General features: G+C 35.3%; 1 protein-coding gene across 2 annotated transcripts in view; it reads right to left on the reverse strand.

Moving 5' to 3' along the window:
- Window positions 1–5,260, reverse strand: part of LOC142349397 (chymotrypsinogen B-like) — a 29,334-nt gene extending 24,074 nt beyond the window's left edge. For both annotated transcript variants that reach the window (XM_075400927.1, XM_075400926.1), the window contains exon 1: window positions 4,944–5,260. In XM_075400927.1, coding sequence (XP_075257042.1) covers window positions 4,944–5,241 — 298 coding nt within the window. In that variant the 5' untranslated portion in view covers window positions 5,242–5,260. The remainder of the gene's footprint in view (window positions 1–4,943) is intronic.
- Between the last annotated feature and the right edge of the window lie 6,027 nt (window positions 5,261–11,287).

Below are 11,287 nucleotides of genomic sequence, written 5' to 3' on the forward strand. Positions count from 1 at the left end.
AAAAAGTGGAAGGAGGGTCAGAACCTACAGAGGGCAGAGGCCGTGGGCATTGCATTTTGACATTTGAAATTACATATTCAATTGGAATATGAAGCTTGACTTGCTGCCCCTACTTGAGAATACTGGTCATTAACTGTCAAACATTTTTCCTCAATGTTGATACAATGATTGCATTGACGACTGCATCTGTGAGTTTATGGAATTACTGTTGATTTGTGTCGCCAAATATCCGATTAATTTGTTTACCAACAAATCCTGAAATATTTATTTCCAGTAGCTCAGTTTGACTAAAACAATTTTTTTCATCTTCTTTATCATCAAATTTTGTGACGATTTCAGAAAAAAAACACAGGGTTATTTTAAAAACCACCCGAATTTTTGTTTGTCTTCTTTTTGATGAAGATTTTTCTCCCCGTTACACTTATTTATTCTGTTCGATTTTAATTGTTGTTCAATAATGAAGTAATCCTTCATAATTCAGTATAAATAATAAATAAATTTAAAAAATTTCGGAGGAAAAACAGCAAGTATTATTCTAAAAATCTAACCCTTTCCTTGAAGCTGACTGCAAAAATGAAACGAAACATCAATAAGACGATTAGTTTTTCTATATATTGAGCTCAAAAAAGTCAGAAGCCGTCAGTTGCAACTGTTAGCTCAAATCAAATAGCAGAAAACCTATTTGATTTCTCAGGAATTGCCTAGAAGTCTACCGTCGAGCTCTCGAAAAATTAATTTATACACTTTCATAAAGTTTAATTAATATAAAGTTTAAGTAAACCCGGGTCGAGGTGTCACCGCCATTCAACGCAAAATTTTGTAAGATAAGCGGTTAATGCGGAAATTTTTGTAAGATAAGCGGTGAATGCGGTGAAATTACATAAATCAGGCTGTGAATGCGGTGAAAAAAACTTTATCGCCTGGTAGCGCTGAAATTACATAATTCAACCGCTGAATTTAGCGGTGAAATTACATAAATTTACTGCTTCGAAAAAAAGTGTCCAAGTTTTGTAAGATAAGCGGTGAACGCGGTGAAATTACATAAATTCACCGCTCAACTTAGAGGTGAACTTACATAAATTTACCGCTTAGAAAAAATTGTTAAAGATGTTTGAGATCAGGAAAGAATGCGGTGAAATTAATGGTGTGTGGGAGGAATTGTTAGATTTGCTTTCCCACTAAAACTACCGCTTAATCTTACATCTTTTTGACACTTTTTCTAAGCGGTGAATTTATGTAATTTCACCACTAGAGTAAGCGGTGAACTTACAAAAATTCACCACATTTCACCGCTAAAATATGAAATTTCACCGCTAAGAATTGCAAATCTTACGAAAATTCACCGCGCATGTTTTGCAGAAAGTAGAGTGAATTCGATTTATATTCAAACAAAAAATAATAGAATTTATTGAGAGATGGCGCAGTGGAAGAAGAAGTGGATGACATGCAGGAGGTGAAAGGTTCGGACCCTTGTAAGGGCGGTGAAATTAAATATTTTAACGGTGAATTGTGGTGAATTTTTGTAAGATCACCGCTTAGTCTAGCGGTGAACTAACATAATTTCACCGCATTCACCGCATTTCACCGCAAAATTATGTACGAAATTTGCGGTGAAAAAACTAACTTTTCACCGCTTATCTTACATATTTTTTTATTCTTTTCTCGACCCGGAAAACAATTTACATACACTTTCAATAAATTTGAAGCTTGAAAAATTTTTTGCTCACAAATTGTATAAAAAATAATTGAAAAGAAACCGTTAAAAAATGAGAAAAAAAAATAAAATTTTTCTAGCGATTTCTCAAACAAAATTAAAATTGTCATGAGTCGCTCGGAACCACAAAAAAAGGAAAAATTAACGTTATTATATATTTAGGTACTCAAGTGTTCATCGTTATTTTGCCGAGTCTCACTCTCTGCTTTTCAACGTTTTGCTTTTGTTACGACTTCCAAAAAGGGCCATTAGAATGCAATAGGTGGTTACTACATAAATAGAATTTGTGAAGACTCGAAAGCCCAATAAGAATATGAGGTCGCAGTATACATTTTCATGCGCCCACAAGTCCCATTCCGCTATCTGCAATAAAAAACAAAAATAAAAATTTTTGAAATGCAAAACTCACTGCGGCAAAAGAAAGCAGGAAAACCCAATTCTCATCTAGGTTGTTTGGTTTAATAATTGTTTTTGAAGATCATTACGAAGAAAATGAATATGAAAGAAAATTTTTTATGAAAGAAAATTCTCTATTGCTGCAATCGAATGCTAACTTCATCAGTTAGAGAATCAATTGATAAGTAAAAGCAAATTTAAAGCTTCTTAAATTTAAAATATTTCGCGAAAGTTCTTCCAATATTTTGAGGTTGTCTTTCGAAAAAAATAATGCTCTACCCTTCTTTTTTTCGTCCTTTATCTAAAAATTTATTGAACACGTCATTTTTTTCTCAAAATTTTTACATGATCATATTCTTGTTCGATTTTTCTCTCACTCATGAAGAAAACCATCATATCTCGTCAATCTGAAATAGCTTCTGCAAACCTGGAAGGTTGCGGATTAAAGTGCATATAACGTTTTCTAACTTCTGGTACCAATCTGAAATATGTAACTTACGAAAAAACACTTGGTTATTGTTACACATTATTTAAAGTATAATCCAAACAATTTTATAACCTTAAGTTTGTTTGATTCTGCTCGTCGAAATCTCTTTTTTAAAGCTAATTGTAAGATCTACGATTGCCAAACAGGATATCCTCATAGTTTTGCATTTATCAATGTAGAGTTGAAAATTATAAAAATTGAATTGCGGAGATGCTCAACTGAATTGAAGGAAATTTCAAGTAAGTCCTATTCTGAATATTACCGTATCCATTGCTTCAATTTTTATTTTATGAAAGGTTAGAAACATTTTTTACAGAACTGTTTCCTTTTTTGATCGAAACCCATATTGGGTTAAGTTAAAGTCAAACAATACACGTAGTGCTGAGCTGAATTTCTGTGTCACATTTTTGGTCCAGATGAAGTCTAATGTAAACAATAAATAAACTAAATACGTCACAAAAATTTGCAAAGTCTCTACGCAGTTGATTTGTGGCAGACATGTTTTCTCTAGGCAAAATCTAATTATGGGAGTTGAAAATTTGTATTTAGTCACCCGTACCGAACCTCAAGAGTAGATCAGAGCTGGAGCAGGGTAATACCAGCGTTAGGTGCGCTATCAGAGCTGAAACAGGGCTCCCCCAGAGTACGAGACCACTCAACTCTGGGTCTTGTCTTAGAGTAGAACACAGAGTAGGTCTATTCTGGAATTTGCCTTGACAGAGTAGAACCCAGAGTAGGTCTACTCTGGAGTCTGTCTTGACAGAGTTGATCACAGAGTAGGTCTACTCTGGTGTCAGTCTTGACTCAGTTGATCACAGAATAAAACTAATTATATACGCTATAATATATTCATTTCATAAATAATGATGTTTGAAGTATTAAATTTATTTAAAGAAATGACCATTCTAAAAGTATTGCGAATGAAAAAAACAACCAACCGCTGTGAAAAAAAATCTAGTATACAGTTAGTGCATGTTTTTGACTCAATGGATGAACTTAGACAGCTTTCAATGATAACAGTCATGTTAATCAAATTTTCCTCTTAAGTGGACCAGCTTTTTCTTTCAGCTGGACCCCTTAGGTTGTGATCAAATCCATCAGACTCTAGATGTGCCTCTGATCAGAGAGTTGCTTTTTTGTTGCCTCACAGCGGAGCCAACATCTCTGAGGCAGCTCTAACAAGAGTTTTCCCAGAGTAGGCCTGCTCTGAGACTGCTCTGTCAAGAGTTGTCCCAGAGTAGGCTTGCTCAGAGCCAGCTCTGTCAAGAGTTCTCCCAGAGTAGGTCTGCTCTGTCAAGAGTTGTCCCAGATAAGGCCAATTCTGGGCCAAGCTCTGTCAAGGATAACCCAGAATAGGGCTACTCTGGGAGCTCTTCTGTCAAGGGTAACCACATACTTCTACTCTGGAGCTACTCTGTCAAGCGTAAAAAGTGACCTGATCAGGGTCTGATCCAGCTTTGAGAGTTTCCCTGAGTTTACTCTGTTCCAGTTCTGATCTGCTCTGGAGGTAAGGTACGAGCATAGACAATTAGAAATATATTTTTCTCATATATAGACTCCTTAAATTTAAATTTTTTCTTTGTAATATCAGCGGAGCAGCATTGGGAATATCAATTCGCCCCTGCTCCGCTGATATAACAAAGAAAAAAAATTAAATTTACAAGATTTGATCGATAAGAGAAAAGACTAGAATATTTTAGGTTGCCGGCGTTACATCAAATTTACACGATCAAGCATCAACCGGGAGTCTATATATGAGAAAAATAGTGTTTTAATTGTCTATAATAAAGTACATTTCTTCATATCCTATAATTAGATTTTGTCTAGACAATAAAATGCCTGCCAGCTAGCGCTTTAAGATAAAGTTTTTTTAAAATTCTCTTCTCTTTAACTCCCCGTTTTTCAGACTGTTGCTCGTGTTAGTTCGGTTTCTCTGGCAACGAAGGCCACTTGATGCGTCTGAAGCTTTCACGCCGCTTGATCACTATAGAAAAGATCGGTGAGATTTTGGCGCACCAAACCAATCTGTCTAGGTATTGTGCTCGTAATTTTGCCAAAATGTTTTGTGGAGTATTTGTTAAATGCATTGCAAAGTAGCAGAGTAAAAAAATGCACAGAACTAAAAAAAAACGCAAGAAACTGTCGCAATATTTAAGACTAATTTTTAATTAGGAAAGTTAGAAACTAAACACCACATTTCTTCTTGAGCCAACTTTTCAATGAAGTTTGAAAAGATCAGAAAATTTCTAATAATTCGAGCGTAGACTGAACCAATGTGCGCTCGAAGAAGGTGTTGTCAAAATTTGTTTTGTTTCGGTTCCCTAGCCTACCTTGGGCTAAACTCACTTTTTGCTCCGTAAACACAGTGTGCTGCTGTGACCACCCACTGCGATGACACAATAGTACCTCCACAAGCTTCTGTATATGTACGACTTCGCCACGTGTATACCTGTACATAAAACTTGCGCCTCGGACTCAAGTGACCTCCTAAGATGTTAAAGGTCAAAGCAGATCTAAGTCGTGATTTCTGTTCACTCCTCCTCTCATAAATCGTTTGATCATGTTCTTCTCTGATGAATTGGAATCCCCGACAAAATTGTAAAACTGCAGTGATCAACAAAGAGAATAACGTTAGATTGGTCATTGTTTCAAACTGCTATTATCATCAATAATAGTCTACTTTGTTTTTGTTTGTTTGGAAAAGTTCATGTTAATTTCATACAATGAGAACTCGCTAAAGTTCAATAAGCAATTGTTGAAGAATTTAACCCCGGGTCAAACTTTGTTGAAAAATAAGGTTAGTTCTGAGGTGATCAAAAAACATTCAGTCCTGAGTCGAGGTTTGGTGGTGAATTTTCGTAAGAAATGCGGTGAAATGCGGTGGAAAAAAATAATTTTCACCGCGTATTTCTTACATCTTTTTGCGGTTAATGCGGTGAATTATTTATTTTCACCGTGTTCTCAGTATTCTTACAAAACGCATCATAACAACACGGGTGCGACCCTCTGACCTCCTGCGTTCATGCACCTGCTAAGTCCACTGCGCCAACTCTCACTTTCATCTTAACAATTTCTTGTGAATTTAAACCAGATAGACTAATCTTTGGAACTCATATTCGGTGAGTTTTTGTAAGAAATGCGGTGAAATGTGACGAACTATATTTTTTCACCGCATTCACCGCTGTCACCGCATTTCTTACATTACGTTGCCAAAAAAGTCGATGCGGTGAAATTTTGTAAGAAATTCGGTGAATTTCGCGGTGAATTTTGTAAGAAATGCGGTGAAATGTGGCAAATAATATTTTTTCACCGCATTTCTTACATTAATTTGCCAAAAAAGTCGATGCCGTGAAACTTTGTAAGAAATGCGGCGAATTTCGTGGTGAATTTTTGTAAGAAATGCGGTGAAATGCGGTGAAATATTTATTTTCACCGCATTAACCGCAATTACTGCATTTCTTACAAAAAATCACCGCGATCACCGCATTTCTTACAAAAATTCACCCAAAAGCCTCGACCCGGGTTGGTAAAAGCTCTGAATGCACTGATTTTTGTACCATTTGCGGAAAATTTACCTGCGAAGTACTGAAAAATTTTTTAAAAAAACCAAGACAATTTGGCAGAGGAAAATGATCCCTTATTGTTTCTAATTCACCAAAGATATGAAATTCAAGTCAAGATTGGGATCTTTTCCGTTTTTGCCCCCAGCTTAGTGGATACATACCATTTGCAAACCCCCAGACGCACGTGCCAGAATTTTACATAATGATTCACTATGTAATGACACGCGCTAGGTAACGGGGGGGAAGTACTGAGGGCACAAACGGAAAAAATCCAAAGATTGGTTTGATATTTTAAAATCATCGTACCTTAAATAATTTATAGGCTGATTTGTTGCACCTCGCCATTTTTCTGACCTCATTCATTGACAGGGGAGGTTGATCAATGTTCAGGTTTTATTGAATTTCTCAAAGGAAAGATCTGAATCAGTTTTAGTTTGAACATCTGATCAGGATTAAATATTTTATTTTCTGAATTTATCTAGCCAACCACGATTATAGCTGACTCAAATTTGCCTTCATTGAGTCATTGTCTCGCGTTTCAGAATGAAAAAAATCCTCATTGTTAAATTATCCCCGAAGTTGTCGGAAACTGAATTTAATTAACTTGCATTTGCTTTGGCATTCAATGGTTTCCTCAGCGCCATCAATAGATATTGTCCTAAACTTTGCACTAAAACGTTTTGCCTGGAAACCAACACCAAAAACTTTGTCTTCAAAATAGTGTATGAGAAATCTTCATTAATATTATTTTTGCGAGTAAGATGTGCATGACAGTTAAAACATAAAAAAAAAATTTGACGCTCACGTGAATGACTGAAAAACTTCAAAACTAAAAAAAAGGAAAAACAAAAAGGCTAGTCTCGGCCCGGTCTGTTGATCAACTATATTGTTCTTGTATTCTAATTCAAATGCTTTAATCGCATAAAAGATCTCATCTTATGATTAAACAAAAATTTGATTGCTCTGGTTCTATACCTCTAGGAAGTGCATTATTTTACAGCTGATTCTGAACTCTGCAACAAAACGACTTTTTAAAAACTTTATATTGGTATTTGGAGTGCAGGGTTTTTAAAGTCGAGTGCTCACCTTGAGCAGTGTGCAAACAAAGGGCTGCATTGGATAAAATTTTCATCAATTAATCAAATCCACAAACTCAGAAAAGCCACGCCACTTCCATGAAAAAAAATTGAACTCTTGAAATCTTAACACAAAATCCAAGTTCACACAAGATTACATCGTATGCGCTTTCAAAGTCCTAAGCAAATATAGCAAATATATTCAATTCTGAAACGAATATGTAAATTAGCCTAGTTTCACTCTTTTCTACAAGCATTTGTCCAATTTTCCGGACATTGGCCCCGCGTTGAACCAATGAGTCTAAAATTTTATTGCTCGAGGTTTTCTTTAGAAATTGGTTGAGAACAAATCAAAGAAAAAAATCTTTCTTAAAGGTCTTAATCTGCTAAGTTATAAAAACTCTAAATTTCTGTGCAATCAACGATTTGTTTTATGCACCCGAGTTGAGGTTTGGTCATAAAAAAATATAATGTAAGATTAGCGGTGAATAGCGGTGGAAAAAAACTCTTTTCACCGCAACGCGCCCGAATGTTTTTGCGAGGAATGCAATGAAAGCAGTCAATTTTTTTAAGCTTAGCTTTGAAATTAGCAGTGAATAATTGTAAGATTTGTTTTTAGCGGTGAAAAAATTCAAAGAATTTTTTATTCCTCCAACTTCCAGTAAAAAGGGCAGCAATTCTGGCTATGATTTTAATTGGATTGTAACAAATTATTGACCAAATAAAAATCATTGTTCAAAACTGCTATTCCCATATTTCCAAGTTACAAGAGGCGAAGAACTAATTTGTTTTCGAGAGAAGCATGACCAAAAATTCTTAGTGTTTTATACTCCCCATACAAAGGGGAATCTGAAAATGAGTTTTGATCAATTTTTATAACTCCTTGACTCAATCGAAATAAACTTTTTTCGAAAGATACTTAATTCGATTATTCGCTTACTTCCAAAGAAAAAGTGACAAAAACCTAACTTTTTTCTGCAGCAATATTTAAATATTGTAGTTGTGTTCTAAAAACATAAATTATGAAAACTATTATCCTCAGATATGGCTGAAAAACAAGGCATCTTTGGTTAGTATGCTTATCTTCTTTATCTCCTATCCATAAGGTGAATATCTATCCATAAGTTGATCCTCGATCGACATCATGTTTGAAATACATAGTAACTTTTTTTAATATTACGAGGTTGTTGATTATCCAGCTCTATTTTTGCATTTTCCTGTACAACTAATCCAATGGTGAAACTTTGTAAGATTAGAATTTAGCGGTTAATTTATTGGTGAATATTTGCAAGAATTGCAGTTTTTAACGGTGAAAATATTTACCGCATAGGCTTTGGAAAAAAATTTGTCGCTTAAGAGTTTTTTTCACTGCTCTCATTGAATTCAGCGCAGATCTTACACATTTTAATCAAATTCACCGCAAATCTTTATCTTTTAGCGATTTTGAGCGGTGACACCTCGACCCAGGTAATATTTTTTGTAACTAATGGTTAATTATGCTTCCATTCCTTTTCGTCTTTTTGAAACTCATTAAACCGATTTTGGTAATATACCTACTTCTGTGCCAGGACGTTGGTGAAGGTCTGGACATCAGGTGTGGCGGTGAGCGTGGATAATAGTAATAGATGTCAAACTTACCCAAAAATAGGCATTGTGGACACAAGTGACAGATATTTCCGAGCAAGATAATTAAGAAAATTTGAACAAGTTTTCTTTGGTTTAACTCGTTCACAAGGGCTCAAAAATCTAGTCTTGAAAATATAATCAATGAAAGTGTACGCTTCGTTATTGAAGAATCGATAAAAGATTACTAAAATGCTGATAACAAAAGGTTAGTGGAAAACTGTCACTCAAGGTTTATTAAAGCAGTTTAACCCTTTTCAAATTAAAAAAATACAATAAAAATAACAAATGAAAAATATCAACAGAAGACATATTTGCATCTAGTCCTATGGTTTTTTTGTAGTCAGCGACGATGAAAGGGTTCGATTTTCCCAAAATTCCCAAAATAGTATTTCAACTGTTTTTCTTTATGTTGTCTTTGATCCAATCGAGGTAAAAGGGCACCTTTGTGAAGAAACTCCCCCCGTTGCAAACGGACCACAAATCTGCGAACCCGTGACCTGTGTAACTCGCAACCCCGTACAGACAATGTGCAAACTTGAAACCCAACTCGTTCACAACTATCGAGAAAAGGGGTGAGCCACTGTCCCCATAACATACGTTGCCAATTTTGTCTTTTGGAAGTCGCTCTGTGCAAACTGTATCTTCAGGACAGTTGCAGACATACCCGCAACAACCTGGGCGTTTCTCGTAGAGCAATAACTCCTAGATACCGGTTTCCTGTAGATAGTGAAAACGGCAAACATATCAAAATATAGATATTTTATTGCTGGCCAATCAGAATTGAGTTGATACTGTTGTCTGATTGGCTGATTGCGCTCAACACATTGCGCTCAAAAAATTTTCCATGTTTTAAAAGGAGCTGAAAATTAGAGCCAAACGGGCGTAGAGCTGAATGAGAAAAAAGAGATTCAAATCAATTTGATTGGCCGAATAATCTGATTGGTTTAAACTAAAACACAACAAAAGTAAGAAGTGCAGAAATATTCAGCAGTCGTCGCTCGATTATCTACGCTCCACTCGACCTCTCCGTGGCCGCACCCCCCCCCCCCCCCCCCTCATGACAGAGTACCGGGGTAGGAGATTGCGACCACGGATAGACCTTCGTTATTTTGTTGGTGTTTTTCACACAAAAATGCCTCTAAAGTATTGAGTTTAAGATCTATCAGTGAGAGCACGGGAAATAATCGGCTTTGAATCTAATTTTCTGGCATTTTCCTCTGCGCCTGTTCAGATCTCTGGTCGGGTTTTTGGTGAAAATTCTGATCGTTGCTGATACAACACTCTGTCAGTCAATTTGGCAATTTTCACCAACTATAAGATTAATTTTGATAGGACCTAAGCTCAATCTAAAGATACATAAAAAAGAAAAAGATTTGTAACTTTGGTTTTCACTTCAGAAAAAAATCCTGGCAAAAGTTGGAGGAAAGGCAAAAGAAGGAACGACTTGATGTCATAACAAGTTGTGAAATTTGGCAGCTTCTGAAGTTAATATTGATTGGGCAAGAATTTGATATACAAGACAAATACTATCGAGATTTTCCAACCGATATTTATAGAAGATGTTGAGAGTTCACCTCTAATCAGTTTAATGAACAACAACTGTGTCATTGACAATAATCAGTCTTAAAGACATGCTGACTCAATTTATCTAACGTCCAGATATAAAGTCAATGTGAGAAATATCAATTATGCATACTTTTGTCGGCCTTTCTCGTGACCCTGGTTTTAAAATCAGGGTTCACTAGAACAATCATGTCTTTGAATTAGTTCTCAACTAAATACTATTGAAATTTTCTAGTTTAATTACAGGTTCTAGTTTGTAAAAATGATTTGCGCCTATCTGTGAATATTCGTGACAAAAGGTGATCTCATTCCACAAATTAAGTAAAGTTTTACATGATCTTACTGAATTAAATTTCATCATTGAAAGTGGTATATGAATTGCGAAAAGTTAGACACGTTTTGGTTTCTCAGTTCCACAAATCGCAAATTTTTTTTTGAAATTAGTCTCACGTGATGTGCCAACTGAGAGGATCTAAAAAACGTTGGTACGATTTTACTTCTATAAAAAAAACAATATTTATTCTGACGCAGATTTGATAGGTAGGAATAAACAAATATCTGCAAATAAATAAGACTCTAAGCAAAAAAGAGATATAGTATGACTTTAGAAATCAAAACATTGAATACCGAGCCAGAATTAAATATGTAGCGGCTATAACTCAAAACTGGGTGCTGCAATTGATTACGGTATATGTCAAGGATTTTTAAAACAAAAAAAAATAATTTTACTTGAAAACAAAAAAAAATGAAACATTTGGCGTACACCATACAATTATTAAATTTTTGATTTTTTTTTAAAAAGGCTACGCCGTGATGAAAAATTTACCATCCAAGAACATATACCTTTCCAAGAAACCTAGTG

Source organism: Convolutriloba macropyga, chromosome 11 (genome assembly GCF_964194025.1).
Source record: "Convolutriloba macropyga chromosome 11, txConMacr16.3, whole genome shotgun sequence".
Lineage (NCBI taxonomy): Eukaryota > Metazoa > Xenacoelomorpha > Acoela > Convolutidae > Convolutriloba > Convolutriloba macropyga.